We start from the raw sequence: 24,744 nt of genomic DNA, 5'->3' as shown, positions 1-24,744 counted from the left end.
TTGCAGAGAAAACATTTGGTCAGTTTGGCAGCCAAAATGGTTTCAGGGCAGTCTTCCTGTGCTGCTCCTGACATGTGGTCCACATATCTATGTACGTGCTTGATTGGTGCATTTATGAACATTTATTTTATATTTATATCTATCTATCTATGTATTTATCTATCTATCTATCTATCTATCTATCTATCTATCTATCTATCTATCTATCATCTATCTATCTATATCTATCTATCTATATCTATCTATCATCTATCTATATCTATCTATCTATCTATCTATCTATCTATCTATCTATCTATCTATCATCTATCTATATCTATCTATCTCTATCTATCTATCATCTATCATCTATCTATATCTATCTATCTATCATCTATCTATATCTATCTATCATCTATCTATCTATCTATCTATATGACCTTAATTTTTTTATTACAAATTAAACCTAGGAACTGTGGTCAGAGTGATATGTTGTGTCTGTTCAAGATAGACCATAAATGCACAGGAAAAGGTAGACCGGCAATCCCTTTGTTTCCAGACAGTGTTCCTTGGGTTACTTTTGACTCCACAGTGGCCTCTTGTTGGACAGCTGCTCATGGGATATAGCGGAGCAGAGATTCAGTCCAGGCCAATTCCACCTGGTCCAAGTCAATCATCATCCTCATCAGAAACTGACACGGACAGTTTGGTTAAGAGCAGTAGACTCGTAATCTGGGGAACCGGGTTCGCTTCCCTGCTCCTCCACATGCAGCTGCTGGGTGACCTTGGGCCAGTCACACTTCTGTGAAGTCTCTCAGCCCCACTCACCTCACAGAGTGTTTGTTGTGGGGGAGGAAGGGAAAGGAGATTGTCAGCCGCTTTGAGACTCCTTCAGGTAGTGATAAAGCAGGATATCAAATCCAAACTCTTCTTCTTCTACATGCCTAGCAACTAAGGTCTCACCCCATGCATCTGACGAAGTAGACTTGATGAAGTGGCACAATAAATTTGTTAAGTCTTTCTGATAGCAAGAGCTGTTGGACAGTGGAACAGTCTTCCTCGGGAGGCTGTGGACTCTCCTTCCTGGGAGGCTTTTAAACAGAGGTTGGACGGCCACCTGTCTTGAATGCTTCAGCTCAGATTCCTGCATTGCAGGGACTTATGCTAGAGAACCTCTGAGGTCCCTTCCAACGCTATAGTTCTGTGATTCTATGAAAAGAAACGCTTTCACCGCAAGAAAAAAGCTTCCCTTCCTGGCAGTTTTTTGATGATATATATAGTTTCACGCTTCCCCATTTACAAATCACTATTTCGAAAATGTCTTATAAACATCACCCTAGAGAAAAGACAACAGAGGGAATCTTGGGAACTGTAGTTTGTTAAGGGTGCCTGGAATAGCGGCTGTGAGAGCTTGGCACTTTTCACAAGCTACAGTTCCCCAGATTCTTTGGGGGGAGGCATTATTATTATTATTATTATTATTGCTTTTTTCCTAAAAAAAATATATAGTTAAAGATACTCTCATTTTCCTAGTCATATTCAAATTCTGCACTTTAATGAGGCCAAACTTAGATTCACAAAATGTTTAGGGGTATGTGTACGCCTGTGTCCCCCCCAGAAAAAGCTGCTTCTCCTTCTCCTTCTCCTTCTTCTCCTTATTCCAATATTTATATCCTGTCTTTTTCCCTGATGAGGACTCTAGGTGGCTTACAACTAAAACAGAAACAGCTAAAAATATAGGCAGGAAACAGGGAAAAAAGTAACCAATTAAAACCAATTAAGTAATAAGTGGTATAAGAGTGCTTTAAATGTACAATGTGCACACCCAAGCCACGTACCTGTTCCTTCAGGGAAAGTGCAACACCGTCAAGAACAGGTAAGCTGCCAACTTCCTGAAGCTGGGAATCCACTAACCGACAGGATTTCCCTTCATTGCAGGATCCAGCTTCAGTTCACGGGATGCCAACTGCCGTACACCGTCATTGCATAAGCGAGTCAGTTGCAAACCTCAGGGAGGTTGTCAAACATGTTTGGTGTGTTCATCTCCAGATGATATCGCTGGGAACCGAGGAAGTCTCGTTTGCACAAGACGGAGGAGGAGGGTTGTTCCTGCGCCAATTTTTACATATGGGTGGTTGTTGTTTTTTTTGTTTTGTTTTTTACAACTTGAATCGTTTGTGAAAGTGAAGAACTCTCCCTTCCAAGGACAGAAAGTCTAGCTTCCAGGAATCATCTCGCTTGCAGAAGCTGCTTTACTCGGGGCTGAAGAGAAAGCCTAGAGGATGGAGGATGAAGAAGGATACATGACAATAGATAGGGGAAGCAGAGACACCTATGCGCCACCTGTTCCCCCCAAGCCACAAGGTATGGACCAAAACTGAGTTACAGTAAGCTTTAACTAGCTGGCAAGCAAATATTCCAGGCAAGGGTGTTTGATTTCTTAACAAACTTGCTGGCTTGTTACTGTTAAGAGGAGCGTGTGTGTGGTTTAGTGGCCAGTGTGTTCGAATAAGGTTTGGGAGCCTAGGGATCAAATCCTCGCTGTTCAGCCACAAAGATCACCTTGGGGCATTTATTCTGTCTCAGTCTAATTCTTAATTTTTGGCCTGTTTTCAATTTTGTGTAAGCTGCCTGGAGTCCCAGACTGGGGAAAACTCCACTGCGAAAAATCACCCGACCCAGGTCAGAGCTCTTTGTGGAGAACGATAAATCTTCTCAAGAGAGCTTTCTTCTTCCTCTTACAATTTAGCTTGTCTTATAGAATATATACCCCGAACAGCACAGGCCCTGTACAAGCTAAGGAGATGGAAGGAGACCATGTTAAGGGTTCGGTTGTTTTCAACAAGAGACTAGGCTATGTACAATTAAAACACATTTAGAGCACCCACAGGGACGCGGGTTAAACCACAGAGCCTAGGACTTGCCGATCAGAAGGTCGGTGGTTTGAATCCCCGCAACGGGGTGAGCTCCCGTTGCTCGGTCCCTGCTCCTGCCAACCTAGCAGTTCGAAAGCACGCCAGTGCAAGTAGTTAAATAGGTACCGCTCCAGCGGGAAGGTAAACGGTGTTTCCGTGAACTGCTCTGGTTTGCCAGAAGTGGCTTAGTCATGCTGACCGCATGACTCGAAAGCTGTACGCCGGTTCCCTCGGCCAGTAAAGCGAGATGAGCGCCGCAACCCCAGAGTTGGTCATGACTGGACTTAATGGTCAGGGGTCCCTTTACTCTTTACCTAGAGCACCCACACCTCCCAGTCCTAAGAAATGCAGTTTACTCCTCACAGAGCAACCACCCCCCAGCACCCTTAACAAACTACAGTTCCCAGGATTATGGGTGTGTGTGTGTATTTTAACTGTATGGTGTGTATGCAACCTATTGGACCAGGCATTCAGTACTGTATCATTAATCTTATCAGCTGTCCACATATACAGTGGCGTAGCGTGGGTTGTCAGCACCCGGGGCAAGGCAAGTAATTTGCGCCCCCTAACCCATGGGTTTGCGCCCCCTAACCCTAACCCCCAGATGTTGCGCCCGGTGCGGCCGGGCCCCCCTGCACCCCCCCACGCTACTCCACTGCTCATATAGCTGTGAAAAAGCTGTGCTTGGGAAAGTAGCCTATTTAGGCGGATTGTGCTTTTTTCTTTGCCTCTGTGGTGAGGAACTATTCAGCAAGAATGGAAACTTTTAGGGCAGTACGTCATGCCTAATATTAGGCAACGTTCCTTCCAGGAGCTGATCATTTAACTGTGACTCATAAGAACTTAAAGAAAAGGAGCCAACATCTCTCAGGGGCCAACCAGATGCTTGCATAGCTGTCGTTTTTTTGCAACTGTATTCCTAAGTATATCCAAGAGTAGAACTTTACACCTGCCTGAGATTTCTGCAACTCCATAAAAGCCCCCTTCTTAGGGTTGCCATGTTTCTAGAAGTGAAATTCTAGAACATGAAAGTTGTTGACCTCAAAATTCCGGACATTTTGTGCCGATTTTACGAAATCTCCCTACCCCCATCCCGGACGCTATTTCCCCCAGTTAAATCCCGGACATGTCCAGGAAATTCTAGATGTACAGTGATACCTCGAGTTAAGTACTTAATTCGTTCCGGAGGTCCGTACTTAACCTGAAACTGTTCTTAACCTGAATCACCACTTTAGCTAATGGGGCCTCCTGCTGCCGCCGTGCTGCCGGAGCCCGATTTCTGTTCTTATCCTGAAGCAAAGTTCTTAACCTGAAGCACTATTTCTGGCATAGTGGAGTGTGTAACCTGAAGTGTATGTAACCTGAAGTGTATGTAACCCGAGGTACCACTGTATGGCAAACCTGCCCCTTCTGGAATATCAAGGCCAGGCTCTTTGTAGCATAGCAGTCATCAGGCACATGAGCAAGAAGCCATTAGTTCAGCTCTCGGTTCAGCTCAAAGTCCTGCAGTGGCTTTAAACTAGCCTCGGTCCCCTCTGAACATTGGCCATTTGTTGCAAGGAGGGCAAAACAATCTTTGGTGCTATTCAGCTATGTTTTACTCATAGCAGACACAGCAAAATCAATGAACCTGTGTTAATCCTGTTCATTCATTTCTGTGGTTCTGCTCTGATCTAGCTAACTACCACCCCTTATCTAGTAATAGAGAATTCATTCCCTAAGTGGGGTTCCTTAGGTAGCAAAAACGGCACCATCTACGGAATCAGCAAGCCAGAGTGTGGATTCCAGGTTTTGCAAAGTACAATAAATATTGGAGGCTGTGGGCAGCAGTGGGACCCTAATGGAAGGGAACCCCAAAACAAACCAATGAAAATAATATTGCTCACTCCAGGGGCACAGAATGAAGACCAATTGGAGGGGTGGTGGTGGAATGGAGTATTCCCAGATGGGCTCACTTGGAACCCTGAATCCGAGCACTCCATTCGCTTCTGCTTTTCATAAAATGGCTGTGGTTGCGTTTTCCTGATGAAACTTTATCAACTCCACAGAAACTCCTTCGAAATGCTGCAAAGTCACGCTGAGGGTCTTACTGGCAGTCAGCATCGCTCTGAACGTGGCCCTGATCATTGTTCTTATAGGTAGGCTTCTGACCTATTCTAATTCATGGTGGGGCTGCCCCATATTTTCCTGGCCCTGCTCCTGTGTCAGAGACATGGGGAACTGCAAGCTGACGTCATGGACTGGCTGGATGCCGAGATGTGGTGGGAGAAGAAGACTCAGAGCCAGGGGACTGGTGGTGGGACGATGAGGAGTGGCTGGAGAGAGAAGAAGGAGCAGATTGGGAGGAGGAGGAGGTGTCGGGGGCAGAAAGAGGCAACAGGGTTTAGTGAGCAGGAAGAGGCTGTGGCAGAGAGCAGTCCGGAAGCAGAGGCAGAAGCAGAGATCAAGCAGGCTACTGAAGGTTTGTTAGAAGAAGAAGAGGAGTTTGGATTTGATATCCCACTTTATCACTACCCTAAGGAGTCTCAAAGCGGCTAACAATCGCCTTTCCCTTCCTCCCCCACAACAAACACTCTGTGAGGTGAGTGAGGCTGAGAGACTTCAGAGAAGTGTGACTGGCCCAAGGTCACCCAGCAGCTGCATGTGGAGGAGCGGGGAAGCGAACCCGGTTCACCAGATTACAAGTCTACCGCTCTTAACCACTACACCACTGGGGTGGTGTAGTTAGGGGTGGTGAGATTTCTTAGGAGATCCCCATTCCCTGGGAAGAGGGACTGATTGTTAACCCACTCGGGTAATTGTATCTCTGTGCAGGGAATAAGGGTCTAATAACAACACTCAAGATGATCTGCAGTGATGGGAGTCTAAGCGTATAGCATGTTGCTATATCCTCATTATTAGGATTGGGACAATACCTTGCAAAACCAAAAATCTATCAATGGACCCCTCTTCTTCTTCTCTGCACAGATGTTGACCATGCTCAGTAGCCTGTCCTCTGAGAACATTCCAGAAGCAGGCAGATGGGCTGATCCACAGGCGTTTGGAGGAGGCCTGGATATTTCTTTTAAGTCTGTTTGCTGTAATTGCATATTTCTCCAGGTTCTTTATCTACCATCAGATATTGTTGTGGAATGCAGCATGTATGCCTGCAAGAAAGTGTGACCTTTATCCTGGGCAGAACTTGCCCTTGGAGTTTGAAATCTCTTGAAATGTTAGATCTCCTCCTCCTCCTCTCTTTTTTGTCCAGCGCAACCCCAGGAGTGCCGAAGATGTTTTTTTACAATCCTGCTCGATGTATATTCAGTGAATCATAGTTTTATATTTATACAGTGTATCAGGGCCGGCCCTACCATGTGGTAGAGGGAGGCGGCAAATCCTGAGGTGCAGAGAGGAGCTAGAAAGGCTTCAGCACCGAAACAAGCTTGTTGCCCTAGCACGACCGGTGCATCAACGAGGCAGTGTGAGGTGTCCTGCCTCAGGTTGCATGCTCAACAGAGGGCAGGAGATCCTGAGCCAGACTGAGTAAGCCAAAGAAAAAATTGAAAGCCAAAGTTGGGGAGACACCATTCCACCTTGTGGAATGCCCCTTTTCTGCCAAGACTGGCAGTGAAAAGGGGAGGCGAGGCTCCCACAGAGCAGCCATGTTGCTGCTGGTCTCTTCCCACCCGACTATCTGGATGGAGGATGTTGGTGGCAGACCTCGCCTCAGGCGCTGAAAGGTGTTGGACGGCCCTACAGTATATACATAATTTTGTTGTTGTTTAGTCGTTTAGTCGTGTCCGACTCTTCGTGACCCTATGGACCAGAGCACGCCAGGCACTCCTGTCTTCCACTGCCTCCCGCAGTTTGGTCAAACTCATGCTGGTAGCTTCAAGAACACTGTCCAACCATCTCATCCTGTTATCCCCTTTTCCTTGTGCCCTCCATCTTTCCCAACATCAGGGTCTTTTCTCTTCTCATAGGAGGCCAAAGTATTGGAGTTTCAGCTTCAGGATCTGTCCTTCCAGTGAGCACTCAGGGCTGATTTCCTTCAGAATGGATCGGTTTGATCTTCTTGCAGTCCATGGGACTCTCAAGAGTCTCCTCCAGCACCGTAATTCAAAAGCATCAATTCTTTGGCGATCAGCCTTCTTGATGGTCCAGCTCTCACTTCCATACATCACTACTGGGAAAACCATAGCTTTAGCTATACAGACCTTTGTTGGCAAGGTGATGTCTCTGCTTTTTAAGATGCTGTCTATACATAATTTACATACATAATAAAGAACCGTGTTTAGTTTATTATACTGTTTGTTATCGGGGCGGCCTGTGCATGAGGCCTACTGTTGGTCAATGCTGCTTACATAAGGACACGGGTTCTCCATACCTGCCCTAACCTGAGCTATTCTGAAAGTTTTCCAGGTAAGAAACGCGGAAGGCGGTTCCTGCTTGCCGAGTTCCCCCAATTCATGCACTGCGCTTCCAGGAAATCCAACAGGTAACTTAAACGCCTTTGTCTCTCTTTGAATGCAAAGCCTACCGTAACCCTCCTTAATAATTTTACCATATATTTGTAAGGTGGCAGTACTACTGTTAAGGGACGCGGGTGGCGCTGTGAGTTAAACCACAGAGCCCAGGACTTGTCGATCAGAAGGCCAGCAGTTCGAATCGCCGCGACGGGGGTGAGCTCCCATTGCTCGGACCCTGCTCCTGCCAACCTAGCAGTTCAAAAGCACGTCAAAGTGCAAGTAGATAAATAGGTACCACTCCGGCGGGAAGGTAAACGGCGTTTCCGTGCGCTGCTCTGGTTCGCCAGAGGCGGCTTAGTCATGCTGGCCACATGACCCAGAAGCTGTACTCCGGCTCCCTTGGCCAATAAAGCAAGATGAGCGCCGCAACCCCAGCGTCGGCCACGACTGGACCTAATGGTCAGGGGTCCCTTTACCTTTTTACTACTGTTGTGAGACGCCTTAAGACAAACTGCAAGTTGGTGGTGAGTTTCGACCCACCAGTTAAAGACCAGTGTCCAGCTCTCATCCCTACACATGCTACCAAGAGGTCTGGGACCTTTTGCGAGAGTTATGTGTGCTCGTTGTGTTTATAACCCATCACCTTTTGCTCACAAGATGTTCACACACAAGAGGAACAAAAACCTGTTTACTACCGAGTGATAGAATATATGGACGCTGCTGCAGATAGCAAAGTTACAAATACAGGTAACTCTCAGCTTAGGTGGAAGTTATGTTCTAGGGATGGCAATCGTGTATACTCGAAACACTCCCTTGGAAATGCCCCTAATCCAGCAATCTTACCTTCCAGAGCTGGCACACTGAACACGTCTTACCACTCAAGCAAGGAGATCCTCCCAGGGCCCAGTAAACAGGGCAGAGAGCTTAAAATCCGTTTCCACACTGGGGAAACCCTGCACAAAGGGCTTCTAAGCCAATCCGCCTTCTGTGCATTTAATCTGTGTGATGTCAGCTGGTCAGCTTTAAACTATGCGTAGTTGGAATCGCACGTGTTCAAAGCACGTAGCTTGTAAGTTCCCTGTATAAGTGGGAAGCAACTCACATTGTAAAGGGACCCCTGACCATTAGGTCCAGTTGTGACCGACTCTGGGGTTGCGGCGCTCATCTCGCTTTATTGGCCGATATGACAGCTTCCGGGTCATGTGGCCAGCATGACCAAGCTGCTTCTGGCGAACCAGAGCAGCACACGGAAATGCCGTTTACCTTCCTGCCAGAGTGGTACCTATTTATCTACTTGCACTTTGATGTGCTTTCGAACTGCTAGGTTGGCAGGAGCAGGGACCGAGCAACGAGAGCTCACACTGTCACGGGGATTCAAACAGCACTAGGCTCTGTGGTTTAACCCACAGCGCCACCCGCATCCCCCCAACTCACACTGTACTGAGGGGTAAAAGAAGGATCCTTTTCAAGAGCCGAAAGAGAGGGAGATTGGTCAGGGAACATATTGACAGGAACACCTCTGTAAAGTCCAGGGAAGCACGAGACATGTTTAGGACCAGAAAGTGTGTGTCTTGCGGAGGAAAATTTGAAAAATTGCTTGACGTTTTCAGTGGATGAGTACAAATCCTACGAAGGCGAAGTGACGAGGAAAAAGTAACCTCCTGCAAAATGGCCCAGGGAGGACTGAGTATTCCCGTTTTTGTGTTGGAGGAGGAAATTGAAAACAGGGAGCAAGGAGGAATGGAAGGGTCCACTTTCACATTGAAATGTCAACGGAAAGAGCAGGCAAGGCTGAGGAACCTCAAGCTCTGTTGCTGCCGTTGCACCTCTGTGTCTCACCTTTTGGATTAATCCCCAGGCCACACTCCTCACCCGACCTGCTTGGCAAACTCCTTTTTGACCTGTAGAATGGGTCCTTGAACTGAGATAAGGCCCGTAGCTGTCAACTTTCCCCTTTTCTTGCGAGGAATCCTATTCGGAATAAGGGAATTTCCCTTTAAAAAAGCGGAAACGTGACAGCTATGATAAGGCCTTCTGCTGGCCTGGCTGGAGAGAGGAGAGAGGTACCAAACATTCTCTAATTTCTCTAGCCAAGCCAGCAGGAGGATTCAAAAACAGGTGTGAAGCTGACAACACAGTCACATCTGCTGCTCTGCTTGCTTTTGCCTCTCCACCTGCCAGTCAAATAAATTTCTCTACGTTTTGGAAAGTGGACTATAGCAGCCAGGGGGGAATCTACCACCCTATGGTGTTATGTACTGAAGTTCTCACCCTGGGCCAGCAGGGGGATACTGTAGATAGTTATGCAAATAGCGGATCGAAAGTGACGTCCAGTGATTGGATAGTTTTAGAAAATTGTTACAGTTACGTTGTACTGGAGCTCTATATAAGCAGGCTGGCTGAACCCTTCAGTTCAGTTCTGTTCCGGCCTGTGAATAAGCAAGAGCTGTTTGAAGAATCGCTGTGTCGTCTGATATGTTCACCCACAACTTAACATACGGTCTGATCCTTCATTTCCTTTTCTTGCAGCCCGAGTGACTCTGGATCCAGACACGGCCCACCGGCGGCTGGTGGTATCCAAGGATGAGAAAAGTGTGCGATGGGGAGAGGTGGAACAGACTCTACCCAACAACACCAAGAGATTTAACCAGCACGTTTGTGTGCTGGGCAGGGAGGGATTCTCTTCAGGCAAACGCTGCTGGGAGGTTGGCGTGAAGGGCAAGGGGGAATGGGCAGTGGGGGTGGCCAAAGAGTCTGTGAAGAGACAAGGGCTGACAGACTTCAGCCCGGCTGCGGGCATCTGGGGGATAGGAGAATACGAGGGACTCGGGAACTACATAGCTTTCACCACTCCTCACACACGGCTCTCCTTTCCCAAGAGGCCACAGTGGATCCGCGTGTTTTTGGACTACACTGCAGGGCAGGTGGATTTTTTTGATCCGGAAACCCAGACCACAATCTTCACGTTCAGTTCAGCCAATTTTGGAGGGGAAAAGGTTCTCCCTTGGTTCCGTGTGTGGGATGGAACCGAACTTATTGTGCGTCCCTGAGACACTGGACTCCGCAAAAAAGGGTTCTTCTGCCTCTAGAGCAGCCTAGGCTCTGTGACCCTGGAAAACCTGACTGATGTCTCTCCATAGCACCTTCCCGTGTTTTTACATAGTTTTTAATTGTCTTTAAATGGTTTTATTTCAGTTGCATTGTTTTAACATTTCAATGCTTGTGATCCTGGGGTCCTTTGGAAGGAAAGGTGTACAGTGGTACCTCAGGTTAAGAACTTAATTCGTTTTGGAGATCCGTTCTCAACCTGAAACTGTTCTTAACGTGAGGTACCACTTTAGCTAATGGGGCCTCCCGCCGCCGCCACACAAATTCTGTTCTCATCCTGAGGTAAAGTTCTTAACCTGAGGTACTATTTCTGGGTTAGCGGAGTCTGTAACCTGAAGCGTCTGTAACCTGAAGTGCCTGTAACCCGAGGTACCACTGTATTACAAATGTAATGAACAATAAGTAAGGTAATCCTATCAAATTATAGAGGCCTATACTGAGGGGGAGGTTCCTATATAGTTATATCTCTACAATTGCAAGCAAACTGGTTTTCTTTTTAAGGAAACCACGGAAGCGAGTAAGGGCGGATCAACATGGATCGGTTAAACGTTATTGAATATAATGTTATATACAATTGTATCTTGGTTCTCAATAGGGACGTGGGTGGCGCTGTGGGTTAAACCACTGAGCCTAGGACTTGCCAATCAGAAGGTTGGCGGTTTGAATCCCCGTGACGGGGTGAGCTCCCGTTGCTCGGTCCCTGCTCCTGCCCACCTAGCAGTTCAAAAGCACGTCAAAGTGCAAGTAGATAAATAGGTACCGCTCTGGCGGGAAGGTAAACGGTGTTTCCGTGCGCTGCTCTGGTTCGCTAGAAGCAGCTTAGTCATGCTGGCCACATGACCCGGAAGCTGTACGCCGGCTCCCTCGGCCAATAAAGCGAGATGAGCATCGCAATTCCAGAGTCGGCCACAACTGGACCTAATGGTCAGGGGTCCCTTTACCTTGGTTCTCGAATGTAATCCGTTCCAAAAGTCCATTCGACTTCCGAAAACGTTCGAAAACCAAGGCGCGGTTTCTGATTGGCTGCAGGAGCTTCCTGCACTCAATCAGAAGCTCTGTTTCCAAAGAATGTTTGAAAACCGGAACACTTCTGGGCTTTCGGCGTTTGGGAGCCAAAACGCATGAGCTGTGCTTTTTTTCTGGGGGTACTCAGGGGTATGCATACCCCTAAACATTTTGTGAATCTAAGTTTGGCCTCATTGAGGGGCAATATTTCAATATGAGTAGGAAAATGAGAGTACCCCTAAACATTTTTTTGGGGGGGGGGGAAAGCACTGCGTACAAGTACGAAGGCGTTCGAGAACCAAGGCACAACTGTAATGTTCAATGCAGTTTTCCATTGCCAGTGGCTTGCTGCTCTGCAGCGCCCTCTGGTGTCACATTTTAATGACGCCTTTTTAACGTTATAAACTTCCGAGTGTAGATCTGCCATAGGTACTTCGAGTAACTTGGGAGCGTGAGTCATTGGAGCAGGGCAACATCCTACTTTGTGCTACTCTAGCATCTTGTATCTTTAAGCATGGTTTAAAGATTTTGCGTGCCAGAGGGCTGCAAACCAGGTTTGGTCTAGCAGATGAGCAATATCGGCAGTCTGGACTACTTTGAGGAAAAGTTCCCGTGCGTGTTGAGAGAACAAAATTGAGATAGTTCAGACCTGGATCCTGGCAGAGAAGAATGCTATTTTCATAAGCCAATTGGCTTTCTGGATTCAATGGAGGGGGGCGGACTTCTGTTTACCAGGACGTGTCGCTATAAAAACGGTTCCTTCTCAATACCAGCTCAGAGAAGGCTGGGAATGCAACTGTAGAGAAGACCACATGGAACGAGACTATCAGTTTGGAGAAGGCCAATTGGAAGAAGCCAATTAAGGAAAGGATGACAATTCAGAGAAGACTTAAACAGCAGAATTCAAAGAGCTGCACCCGTCTGCATATCTCCCCTTTTCCCTATTTACACTTGTGCAGGATCTCTGGCTGAGGTCTTTGGTAGATGCGTATATGAATAGGGGAATATCTTCCCAGGGTCAATCCCCACAAGGGCGAAAACACTTATTTTGTCAGGTAATAAAGCTTTGAGCTTTCGTTTTGGGTCTGGTTATTTGTCTGTATATTCCTTTGCAAAGGAAAACCCCATATTGTGGTCTGGTTGTTCATCCTGATACCTTTGCATTCCCATTTGCAAATAAAACACCTTACACTGCATGTCTCAGCATAGACCAGGGGTCAGCAAACTTTTTCAGTAGGGGGCCGGTCCACTGTCCCTCAGACCTTGTGGGGGGCCGGACTATATTTTGAGAAAAATAATAATGAATTCCTATGCCCCACAAATAACCCAGAGATGCATTTTAAATAAAGGGACACATTCAACTCGTGTAAAAGCATGCTGATTCCTAGACCATCCGAGGGCCAGATTTAGAAGGCGATTGGGTCGGATCCAGCCCCCAGGCCTTAGTTTGCCTACCCATGGCATAGATGCATAAAGCAAGGCTGTTATTTGAAGTTTGCTATCCAGTTTGATCCCCGAACTGGGTTGTAGGCCTAACAATCCAATCCAACTCTGAGCTCTTCATAGAATATCAGTATGGGAGTTGTAGTTCAGCAATAGCTGGAGAACCAAGCGTTCCCTATACCTGCTGTGAGTTGGAAGGGAACCCTAAGGGCAATCTAGTCTAGTTGTTGTTCTTGTTTAGTCGTTTAGTCATGTCCGACTCTCCGTGACCCCATGGACCAGAGCACACCCGACACTCTTGTCTTCCACTGCCTCCTGCAGTTTGGTCAAACTCATGTTTGTAGCTTCGAGAACACTATCCAACCATCTCGTCCTCTGTCGTCCCCTTCTCCTTGCACCCTCCATCTTTCCCAGCATCAGAGTATTTTCCGGGGAGTCTTCTCTTCTCATGAGGTGGCCAAAGTATTGGAGCCTCAGCTTCAGGACCTGTCCTTCCAGTGAGCACTCAGGGCTGATTTCCTTCAGAATGGAGAGGTTGGATCTTCTTGCAGTCCATGGGACTCTCAAGAGTCTCCTCCAGCACCATAATTCAAAAGCATCAATTCTTCGGCGATCAGCCTTCTTTATGGTCCAGCTCTCACTTCCATACATCACTACTGGGAAAACCATGGCTTTAACTATACGGACCTTCGTTGGCAAGGTGATGTGTAGTGCCATGCAGTAAATGCATGAGGTTCTATATCACACACACACGCACACACACACACACTTAAAACACACTTGCTTTTAAACTGCTGATGCAAGTTTGTGGTATCTCGTGTTAACATGGTACAACATCCTTTTTGAAGTCCATCTTGCAAACTACTAAAAAATAAGGAAGCTGTTTAAATTCAGCTGCAAGCCAATCACAAGTGTCCAAGAAGCCTTGTGGGGTTTTGATAGGTGCCCCTGAGATTGCAAAGGAGCTAGAAATACTACCAAACTTTGAGACGGAACAAGCTAGAAAAAGGAGAAATGCATCAGTTTGAGTATGAGGCCGAAAAAGAGGCGCCACAAGATCCGAAGCAGAAATTCGAAGCAGGTTATTTGAAGCAGAGGTTGGAAGGCCATGTAGGATCTAGCTGAGATTCCTACGTTGCGGGGGATCCCTTCCAACCCTACCATTCTAATACAGTGGTGCCTTGGGTTAAGAACTTAATTCATTCATTCTGGAGGTCTGTTCTTAACCTGAAACTGTTCTTAACCTGAAGCACCACTTTAGCTAATGGGGCCTCCTGCTGCTGCCGCGCCGCTGGAGCACGATTTCTGTTCTCATCCTGAAGCAAAGTTCTTAACCTGAGGTACTATTTCTGGGTCTGTAACCTGAAGCGTCTGTAACCTGAAGCGTATGTAACCCGAGGTACCACTGTACTTTGAACGTGGCTTAGTTATACACTGGCAACCAATGCAAAGCTTTCCTCGCTGGTGCAGAGCTGTTCTGGCTAAAAACTGAAGCCCAACATTCTGCGCTAGCTAGTTTCCTCACCAACCTCGAGGGCAGCCCTGTGGGGAGCACATTGAAGCCATGCAAGCTAGAAATTACCAGTGTCTGCACCTCTGAGACCAGCCTGTGTCCCTGTCCAGGAATGGCCACATCAACCGAAGCTGGGACAAAGTTCTCAGTCACTGAGGACAGCTAGCTCTGCCTCAGCAAAGGGACAGCAAAGGACCTAAAGCCACATTCACACTTATTAATAACACTTGAATACTCATGGAAAACCCCAGGAACTGTCGTTTGTTAAGGGTGCCTGGAATGGTGGCTCTGTGGGTGAGCACTTTTTGCAAACTACAGTTATTTGGGGTTAGCCAGGGATCAGCAAAATTTTTCAGCAGGGGGCTGGTCCACTGTCCCTCAGATCTTGTGGGGGGCTGGACTATATTTTTTTGGGGGGGGTGAATGAACTCCTGTGCGCCACAATAACCCAGAGATGCATTTTAAATAAAAGCACACATTCTACTTATGTAAGAACACCAGGCAGGCCCCACAAATAACCCAGAGATGCATTTTAAATAAAAGGACACATTCTACTCATGTAAAAACACGCTGATTCCTGGACCATCTGTGGGCCAGATTTAGGAGATTGGGCCTGATCCGGCCTCCGGGTCTTAGTTTGCCTACCCATGGGGTTAGCCATGACTGGTAAAGTGATATAAGATGACACAGGTGGCACTGTGGTATAAACCACGATCAGAAGGTCGGCGTTCGAATCCCTGCGACGGGGTGAGCTCCCATTGCTGTCCCTGCTCCTGCCAACCTAGCAGTTCAAAAGCACTCCACTGCAAGTAGATAAATAGGTATTGCTGCGGCAGGAAGGCAAACGGCGTTTCCGTGTGCTCTGGCTTCCGTCACGGTGTCCCATTGCGCCAGAAGCCATATGACCCGGAAAGCTGTCTGTGCACTAAGCCCAGCTCCCTCGGCCTGAAAGCGAGACGAGCACCGCACCCCATAGTCGCCTTTGACTGGACTTAACCACCCAGGGGTTTCCTTTTTATGTACAATGTGCATCCAAGCCATGTACCTGTCCCTTCGGGGAAAGTGCAACCCCATCAATAACAGGTGAGCTGCCAGTTTCCCAGACCTGCAAACCGCTAAGCCACAGGATTTCCTTCTCCACGGGATTCAGCTTCGGTTTACCGTGTGCTGCCGCCGTACGCAATCATTGCACAAGCGAGTGTGTCACAAACCGACAGAGTGGAAAGGTGGGTTGCTTCATATGTTTGGTGTGGTCAACTCCCGCGGCAATTGGGGAAGTCTCATATTCATGAGACTGAGGAAGAGAGGACCATTTTTACATGCTATTTTTGCAGCTTGAGTGGTCTAAAAACTGCTAAATTCTCCTTCCAAAGGCAGAAAGTCTAGCTTTCAGGAATTACCTTGCTTGCTGAACCTACTCTCCTTGGGTCTTAAGAGAAATATTAGAAGATGGAAGATGAAGAGGGTTACATGGCAGTAGATGAAAGAAGCAGAAACACCTGCTCACCACCTATTCCCCCAAAGGCACAAGGTATGGACTGAAACTTGGACATTGCAGGTTTCAGCTGCCAGGCATGCAGTAATTCCAGTCAAGGGTGCTTAATTTCTTAGTGAAGTTGTGGGCTGTTACTGTTTATTAGGAGGGGGAGTGAGGTGTAGTGGTCAGAGTATCAGACTAAGGCTCAGGAGGCAGGGGTTTAATACTAATAATACTAATAATACTAATAATACTAATAATACTAATAATACTAATAATACTAATAATACTAATAATACTAATAATTTATTTGTATCCCGCCCATCTGGCTGGGTTTCCCCAGCCACTCTGGGCGGCTTCCAACAAAGATTAAAAATACATTAAAATGCCACACATTAAAAACTTCCCTGAACAGGGCTGCCTTCAGATGTCTTCTAAATGTCAGGTAGTCGTTTATCTCTTTGACATCTGATGGGAGGGTGTTGCACAGGGCGGGTGCCACTACCAGCAAGGCCCTCTGCCTGGATCCCTGTAGCCTTGCTTCTCGCAGGGAGGGAACCACTAGAAGGCCCTCAGAGCTGGACCTCAGTGTCCGGGCAGAACAATGGGGGTGGAGAAGCTCCTTCAGGTATACTGGGCTGAGGCCATTTAGGGCTTTAAAGGTCAACACCAACACTTTGAACTGTGCTCAGAAACGTACTGGGAGCCAATGTAGGTCTTTATGTAGGACCGGTGTTATGTGGTCTCAGCAGCTGTTCCCAGTCACCAGTCTAGCTGCCGCATACTGGGTTAGTTGTAGTTTCCAGGTCACCTTCAAAGGTAGCTGCATGTAGACCGCATTGCAGTAGTCCAAGTGGGAGATAACTAGAGCATGCACCACCACTCTTGCAAGACAGTCCGAGGGCAGGTAGGGTCTCAGCCGGCGTACCAGATGGAGCTGGTAGAAAGCTGCCCTGGACACAGAATTGACCTGTGCCTCCATGGACAGCTGCGAGTACAGAATGACTCCCAGACTGTGCACCTGGTCCTTCGGGGGCACAGTTACCCCATTCAGGACCAGGGAGTCCCCCACACCCGCCCGCCTCCTGTCCCCCCAAAACAGTACTTCTGTCTTGTCAGGATTCAGCCACAATCCATTAGCCGCCATCCATCCTCCAACCGCCTCTAGGCACTTGTACACGACCTTCACCGCCTTCACTGGTTCTGATTTGAAAGAGAGGTAGAGCTGGGTATCATCTGCATATTGATGGACACCCAGTCCAAACCCCCTGATGATCTCTCCCAGCGGCTTCATGTAGATATTAAAAAGCAATGGGGGAGAGGACTGAACCCTGAGGCACCCCACAAGTGATCAAATCCCTGCTCAGCAACAAAAAATCACTTTGGGGCATTTAATCTGTCTCAGCCTAATCTACCCAGTGGCACAATTGGGGGCAGGACTTGGGGGCGGAGGTCCAGAGCCACACTCAGCAGAAGGAGAAGCAGGGACCCCCAAAACAGCGGGGCAGGTTCACCACACTCTGAAGTCAATGAAGGAAGTGGAGTTTGAGGCCATTGAGCCAGGATTATTGAGGGGTGTTGTGAATCTAAAAACGATGTATGCCACCCTGAGCGCTTCAAAGGAATGGCGGAAAAGAATAAATAATAATAATAATAATAAGTTGTGTTTTCCTGATGGACCTTATCAACTCCACAGAATCTCCTTCAAAATGCTGCAACATCACACAGAAGGTCTTACTGGCAGTGAGCATCGTGCTGAACGTGGGCCTGATCACTCTTCTGATAGGTAGGCTTCTAGCGTAGTCTTAACTCATGGTCGGGCTGCCTCCTCTTTTCTTGGCCCTGCTCCTGTGCCAGGCTTGGGAAACCTCAGGCCTGGGGCCAAATGTGGCCCTTCAGGTTTCTCTGCCTGGCCCCTGGGACTCTCCCCAGGCCAGATTCCTCCTCACTGGCCCTGCTTGGCACCTTGTGTGAGTGTTTTCGTTTGGCTGGAATATATCCTCCAACTCATTAAATAATACCTCTACTTGCCTGGATGGAGAGTATATGTAGAAACTAGCCTACCATGCAAAGGCAACAATTTATGTCAATTAACTGCTGACTTTTGCCTCTGGTTCTGCCACATCTGGGAAGGTCGCCCCAAAGCTAATGTGGCCCTCAGGCTGAAAAAGCTTCCGCTTCCCATCCTATTTCTTAACAGTGGTCTGGCACTTGGAAATATACAGTGGTACCTCGGGTTAAGAACTTAATTTGTTCTGGAGGTCCGTTCTTAACCTGGAACTGTTCTTAACCTGAGGCACCACTTTAGCTAATGGGGCCTCCCGCTGCGCAATTTCTTTTCTCATCCTGAAGCAAAGTTCTTAACCAGACGTACTATTTCTGGGTTAGCGGCATCTGTAACTTGAAGCGTCTGTAACCCGAGGTACCACTGTAGTCCTAGCTATTAAAAATACCTCAGAAAATATTGTTTTTAAGAAAGCCAATCGGAGGGGGGGTCACATTGCCCTTAAAAATTCTGGAAAACAGCCTCTTCTTTCTTGTTGCCAATGCTTCTTGGCCACTTCTTGGTTTTTTTAAAAAATAAATAAAGGACCAATCTGCACTATACTTTTAAAGCAGTAGGGCAACCATGGATTGTCCAGATTAGACCACACCTGCCTGCTATTGCTGAACAGTGGTTTCCTAAGGTCCTCTGGTGGCTCACAGATTCTCCATCCCCACCCTAACCTGAGCTATGTTGAAAGTTTTCCAGATAAAAAAAATAGAAGGCGGTTCCTGCTCACGGATTTTGCCCAATTCATGTGACTTGCTCCCAGGAAGTCCAGCAGGTAATTCTCCTTCTCTTTGCCTCTCTTGGAATACAAAGCCTGTCCTGAACTTCCGATTCTTAATATTTCTCTGTATTGTTAGCAGGGTAGTCGTTCTGCTCGGGTCAAACTGTGACCCGGTTGTGGGTTTCAACCCACCAGTTAAAAACCAGTGGCCTACAGGGAGCCCATAAGCAGGAACTGAGCAACAGCACTCATGAAGCATTGCCTCTCTTGAAATGGCCTGTGGTCCATGAAAGCTCCCTCCATAATAGATGTGTGAAGATTATCTCACAATGAAATGTGAGGAAATGAAAAACGACGGGAACCTCACGCCTCGGGCTCAACTGCAGCCCTCTGTACCTCCCTATCTGGCCCTTAGGTGTCTCCTCAGGCCACATTCCTCACTAAATCCATCTTGTTTTGTTCCTGCGTTTTGTTTGCACCTTACTAGAATGGCTTCTTCAACTCTGGTAAGGCCTCTGGACTGCCTGACTGGCGAAGGGTGAGAGGTATTCGTAGAAACCTCTGAATTATTTCGTGCGGTTGGGACGTAAGCCTAGAAGACAGTTGCTCTGCCTGCTTCTGCCTTTTGATCTGCCTGTTAGGATTGTCCTACTCTTGTGTAGGACCCTGGCAGAGACACTTTCCCTCCTGGTCGGTTGTTTGGGAGCTTCAAAAGCTTTCTTCAGCCCAAACATCACAGCGACTGATGCCAAGAAGCATCAGCACACTTAGGGATCTGCAGAGTATTGGCGGTTTGTGTAACAGACTCAATAGCTCAGCATTTTGGCTAATCTACTTTATTTACATATAATACACTTGGAGCACTCCTTCCTCTTTCTCATCAGACAGCAAAAAGAGAAAGAACAAAGGACAACAGTCCCACTCCACGGAATACAGTAATATAAACATCCTGTCTCCGTCACTTCCCACACTGTGGAATGAAAACATACACCGTCATGTGATAGACAACAATCTCATGACTGCAAACACGGAGCAGGAATCCTAACACTGCCAACCTGAGGCATGAAGCTTCTGGAAGGTTCCTCACATGGGAGCAGGACCCCTGAGGCTAAAAAAAGAAGTCCCCCACTGCCTTTCACTATTGCACCTTGATAGGTGCAAATATAATCTCCCTTGATTGATCAAATATATTTCCCCAAGGTTCAGAAAGTGGGATCTAACAGCTGGTACAGAGTCTGTCGGCGAGAGCCACCAAGTCTTCTCCTAGGGCAGGAATCTATGATCCTACGATCTGATACTTTCTTTCCTTTCCTTTCAGCCCGTGTGATTCTGGATCCAGACACGGCCCACCGGCGGCTGGTGGTATCCAAGGATGAGAAAAGTGTGCGATGGGGAGAGGTGGAGCAGACCTTTCCCAGCAGCACCAAGCGATTTAACCAGCGCGCTTTTGTGCTGGGCAGGGAGGGATTCACTTCAGGCAAACACTGCTGGGAGGTTGGCGTGAAGGGCAAGGGGGAATGGGCAGTGGGGGTGGCCAAGGAGTCTGTGAAGAGAGATGGGCCGACAGGCTTCAGCCCGGCTGCGGGCATCTGGGGGATAGGAGAATATGAAGGACTTGGTAACTACATAGCTTTCACCTCCCCACAACACACACGGCTCTCCTTTCGCAAGAGGCCACAGTGGATCCGCGTGTTTTTGGACTACACTGTAGGGCAGGTGGATTTTTTCGATCCGGAAACCCAGACCACAATCTACACCTTCAGTTCAGCCGCTTTTGGTGGGGAAAAGGTTCTGCCTTGGCTCCGTGTGTGGGATGGAACCGAACTTATTGTGCGTCCCTGAGACACTGGACTCCGCTCAAAAGGGTTCTGGAGCAGTCTAGGCTCTGTGATGCCGGAACACCCGCACGATGTCTCTCGATAGCACCTTTCCCGCGTTTTCCCTCAGCTTTTACTTCTTTTTAAACAAGATCTATCTTATTTTTCGTTGCATGACTTTAACATCTTGGGTATTTTCAACCCAGGACTCCTTAGCAAGGAAGGGTAGTTTACAAATGTAAAAAAAATAATGTAAGTAAACACCTCCAAACATGAGAGGGCTAGACAATTACAAGCAAGCTTTTGCTTTTTTGACAAAAGCCACAGAAGCAAATAGGTGCTTTGTGTAGCTTGAGAGAGAATGAGAAAGACGTTTGAACAGGGCAACATCATTTTTTGTGCTAATCTCACAATTAAAATACATTTGGGTTTTTCAAGCATGCTTTTAGTAACTTTCCAACCCTAATAAACAGAAACACTAGGGCCAGCTTGGCAACCTGGTAAATTAATGTTTATTAGAGACATTTACCCTTTATGATATAGGATGCGGGTGGCGCTGTGGGTTAAACCACAGTGCCTAGGACTTGCCTATCAGAAGGTTGGCGGTTCGAATCCCCGCGATGGGGTGAGCTCCCGTTGCTTGGTCCCTGCTCCTGCCAACCTAGCAGTTAGAAAGCACGTCAAAGTGCAAGTAGATCAATAGGTACCACTCCGGCAGGAAGGTAATCGGCGTTTCCGTGCGCTGCTCTGGTTCGCCAGAAGCGGCTTAATCATGCTGGCCACATGACCCGGAAGCTGTACACCGGCTCCCTCCGCCAATAAAGCGAGATGAGCGCCACAACCCCAGAGTCAGTCACAACTGGACCTAATGGTCAGGGGTCCCTTTATCTTTACCTTACCCTTTATGATGACAGTCACATCTGCCGTTAAAACCATGTATCAAACCTATTTATTCTATCCTTTTAAAAGCTAAGAAAAGTTGTGTTTTTAACCTAGTTAGACCAGACATTCCCAACCTTCGGCCCGCCAGATGTTTTGGACTACATTTCCCATCATCCCTGACCACTGGTCCTGTTAGCTAAGGATCATGGGAGTTGTAGGCCAAAACATCTGGAGGCCCACAGGTTGAGGATTCCTGAATTAGACCTTCACCTTTGCAAAGTAATTCCAGCCTTGAAACCAAAACAAAATGGCCAGAACATTTAAATTCCTGTAAATTCTGGACGGATTTTGCTTGCAGGTGGGTAAGACAGAGGTTTGGCCTAGCAGATGAGAAATCTAAACTCTTTGCTACTTTAAGAAAAGTTCCCATGCATGTGGAGAGAACAATAATGAGACATTTCGAACCTGGGCCCTGGCAGAGAAGACTGCCATTTTTTACAAGCCAATTTACTTCCAGGATTCTACGGGGAAGAAATTTTGCTTGCCAGGACTTGTGACTACAGAATAAAAACAGTTCCCTCTCAATTCCAATTCGGAGAAGGCAATCTGCGCAGAGAAGCTAACTGTGAAGAAAACCAGCTGGAACTGAGAAGACAATTCCGAGAAGGCCAACAGAAAGAAACCAATTGGGGAAAAGGATTGCAGCCTGAAGGAGAGATTACAATCCAGAGAAGTATTAAAACAGCAAAAATCTCGAGAAGCTACCCATGCTTCCACAGGCCTCACTTTCTTCCAATTTTTGCTTGTATGGGATCTCTAGGCCAGGTCTTTGGGATATGTGAATGCGAATTGCAGAATATATTCCCAAGGTCAACTTCCACAAAGTGAGGACACCTCGCTGTGTAAATATTTTGTCAGGTAATAAAGCTTTGAGCCTTTGCATTTGCATTTCCTTGCAAAGATAATAAATAATTAATAATAATAATTTATTTTTTATACCCCGCCCATCTGGCTGGGTTTCCCCAGCCACTCTGGGCAGCTCCCAGCAGAACATTAAAAACACTATAAAAGATCAAACATTAAAAAGTTCCCTAAACAGGGCTGCCTCCAAATGTCTTCTAAAAGTCAGGTAGTTGTTTATTTCCTTGACATCTGCTGGGAGAGCGTTCCACAGGGTGGGCGCCACTACCGAGAAGGCCCTCTGCCTGGTTCCCTGCAACCTCACTTCTCGCAGGGAGGGAATTGCATGAGACACACTAGATAGGCCCCTCCATTATTTGGGGGAAAATGAATAGGAATTCCTCATTTGGGAATCCTGTCTCTTCAGTCCCTTTGAAGAGCCATTGTTTTAGACCAGGGTGCTCCTGAATACCTGCTGCTTGGAAGCTTAGCTGGAGGGAACACAGCTATTGCATTCATGTCCTGCTTCGCAGAGGCATTTTGTTGGCCACTGTGATAAGAGGATGCAGATCCTGAGGTCGGATCCAGCAAGGCTCTTCTTACATTATCCATTTGGGCCGAATGCTGACCCTTCCCACTGCCACTTCTCTGCTCTTTCCTTTTGGGCATTTTCTAGCTGCTCGCTCTGGATGAGCGACGGACATTGCGCAGCCTGCCAGCGATTTGTTAGGCATTGCCTTTGAACTGGAAGATCTGGGATGGCCGACACACAGCTGCATTTCCCTTGCACTTGTTGCAATGAAAAGAACAGCGAACATGTGCAGCATGCCATTCTGTTTTATTTCTAGAATCATCAGCTAGCTTCGCATAATTTTGTGATGGACATTGCTTTCTCGGTGAGGAAGAAGAGAAGGTGGGAAAAGGAGATAACAGGACATATAGATAGTTAAAGCTGGGGGGAAATATGGGAGAAACGTACACTGAAAATGTTGACTACAAGAATAAAAGAAAATTATTATAAATTACCTTTTTTTTTGCTCTATAAGACTCACTTTTTCCCTCCTAAAAAGTAAGGGGAAATGTGTGTGCGTCTTATGGAGTGAATGCAGGCTGCGCAGCTATCCCAGAAGCCAGAACAGCAAGAGGGATTGCTGCTTTCACTGCGCAGCGAACCCTCTTGCTGTTCTGGCTTCTGAGATTCAGAATATATTTTTTTCTTGTTTTCCTCCTCCAAAAACTAGGTGAGTCTTGTGGTCTGGTGCATCTTATAGAGCGAACAATACGGTAGTTTGGAGATGGTATTTAACACCAGTCAGATTAAATCAAATAAACAAGGAATACTTGGTGTTATGTTGGAGGGGGTGTCAGGAAACAGGGAATTATGTTCACATGTGGTAAATATGTACAATTGGGGGGGGGGGGTTTAAGGAGAGAACAGAAAGCACTGGGTTAAAGTTGACCAAAAGTCCAGAGGTAGCATCATTATCAATTAACGATGGAGTGGAAGGTTCACAGGCTATGAAGGACTTGCTGACAAATTTATTGATGGCAGCACGGATTATTACAGCTAGGAAGGGGCAAGCAGAATATAAAATGGAAAAATAGTATAAAGAGGTTTGGGATGTAGCTATTAATGATAAATTAACATGTGCCATTAAGGTAAGATGGGGAATATGCAGGAGAAATGATTTTGAGGAGAAAGGGGTCAAACCATCACAAGAGGTGTTGAAATTTTGGGAGGTGCGATAGTTACAATGGAATGGTCTCAGTGGTGGGGTGCACATGTTTATTCTTATCTATGATTATTACTTTGTCAAAAAAATAATAATTAAAGAATTGGGGGGGGGAGGAAGAGGAGAAAGGCTACATTTTGGACTCACCTGTCGGATTTTCCTCTTCCTGTTTTGAGACATAGCCTGGCAGTCGACTGCGAAAGGGGGAAATTGCTCAAGGGGCTGCTACAGCTCAGCACTATTTCACACATGGCACGCAACACGGAACACAGCAACGACACACGCAGGAGGGGTGGCTCACCTGTGGCCTCGCAGAGGTTACTGGAGTCCAACGGCCACCTGCCTCAGCTGCTAGGGTCAAGGGCCGGCAAACATGGGAGCTGTTGTGCCACAAGTTACCCATGCTTGCAAACAGGAATTAGGGAGGGAGGAGAGAACGAGGCCTTCTCTGCAGTTGCTCCCCGTTTGTGGGATGCTCTCCCCAGGGCACTTCGCCGGGCGCCTTCATTATACACCTTTAGGCGCCAGGCAAAAATGTTCCTCTTCGACCAGGCCTTGGGCTGATTCACATCCAATGCCCTTTTAAAAGGGGCATTGTTTTCATTGTGTGTTTTGTGTTTTTATGTTGTGATTTTATCCTGTGAACCACCCTGAGACCTGCGGGTACAGGGCAGTATACAAATTTAATAAATAATAAAAATGAGTAACATTTCTTTTCAGAGATGGGACACTGATAGTGTTTCACATGAA

General features: G+C 47.1%; 2 protein-coding genes across 3 annotated transcripts; both read left to right on the top strand.

The window, feature by feature from the left end:
• Positions 1-1,830: 1,830 nt before the first annotated feature.
• LOC309365114 (butyrophilin subfamily 1 member A1-like) lies at positions 1,831-14,297 on the top strand. Of its 2 annotated transcripts, XR_014165920.1 has the most exons (5): positions 1,831-2,343; positions 4,943-5,032; positions 7,288-7,371; positions 9,872-10,751; positions 14,239-14,297. XR_014165920.1 is itself a non-coding variant. In XM_081903278.1 (4 exons), exons 1-4 carry the CDS (start codon positions 2,262-2,264, stop codon positions 10,390-10,392), a joined length of 777 nt encoding a protein of 258 aa, XP_081759404.1. In that variant the 5' UTR covers positions 1,831-2,261; the 3' UTR covers positions 10,393-10,871. The 2 variants fall into 2 exon arrangements, 1 of the variants encoding a protein (XP_081759404.1); XM_081903278.1 differs by lacking the exon at positions 14,239-14,297 and having other exon boundaries at positions 9,872-10,871.
• Positions 14,298-15,846: 1,549 nt separating this feature from the next.
• LOC309365112 (butyrophilin subfamily 1 member A1-like) lies at positions 15,847-20,760 on the top strand. Its single transcript, XM_081903276.1, has 4 exons — positions 15,847-15,942; positions 17,585-17,674; positions 18,633-18,716; positions 19,981-20,760. The coding sequence occupies exons 1-4, from the start codon at positions 15,861-15,863 to the stop codon at positions 20,502-20,504; spliced, it is 780 nt and encodes a 259-aa protein (XP_081759402.1). The 5' UTR covers positions 15,847-15,860; the 3' UTR covers positions 20,505-20,760.
• Positions 20,761-24,744: the final 3,984 nt, after the last annotated feature.

The sequence above is a fragment of the Podarcis melisellensis genome, assembly GCF_964234715.1.
Source record: "Podarcis melisellensis genome assembly, chromosome: 2".
Classification (NCBI taxonomy): domain Eukaryota; kingdom Metazoa; phylum Chordata; class Lepidosauria; order Squamata; family Lacertidae; genus Podarcis; species Podarcis melisellensis.
The sequence above is the reverse complement of the archived record's forward strand: the minus strand, read 5'-3'. Positions and strand labels throughout refer to the sequence as shown.

Excerpts from the sequence above, each read along its gene's own strand:
- LOC309365114 (XM_081903278.1), top strand. The coding sequence starts at position 2,262 with ATGGAGGATGAAGAAGGATACATGACAATAGATAGGGGAAGCAGAGAC. Across the intron at positions 2,344-4,942 it reads TGTTCCCCCCAAGCCACAAG|AAACTCCTTCGAAATGCTGC; the intron begins GTATGGACCAAA and ends TCAACTCCACAG. Across the intron at positions 7,372-9,871 it reads GCTTCCAGGAAATCCAACAG|CCCGAGTGACTCTGGATCCA; the intron begins GTAACTTAAACG and ends CTTTTCTTGCAG.
- LOC309365112 (XM_081903276.1), top strand. The coding sequence starts at position 15,861 with ATGGAAGATGAAGAGGGTTACATGGCAGTAGATGAAAGAAGCAGAAAC. Across the intron at positions 15,943-17,584 it reads TATTCCCCCAAAGGCACAAG|AATCTCCTTCAAAATGCTGC; the intron begins GTATGGACTGAA and ends TCAACTCCACAG. Across the intron at positions 18,717-19,980 it reads GCTCCCAGGAAGTCCAGCAG|CCCGTGTGATTCTGGATCCA; the intron begins GTAATTCTCCTT and ends CTTTCCTTTCAG.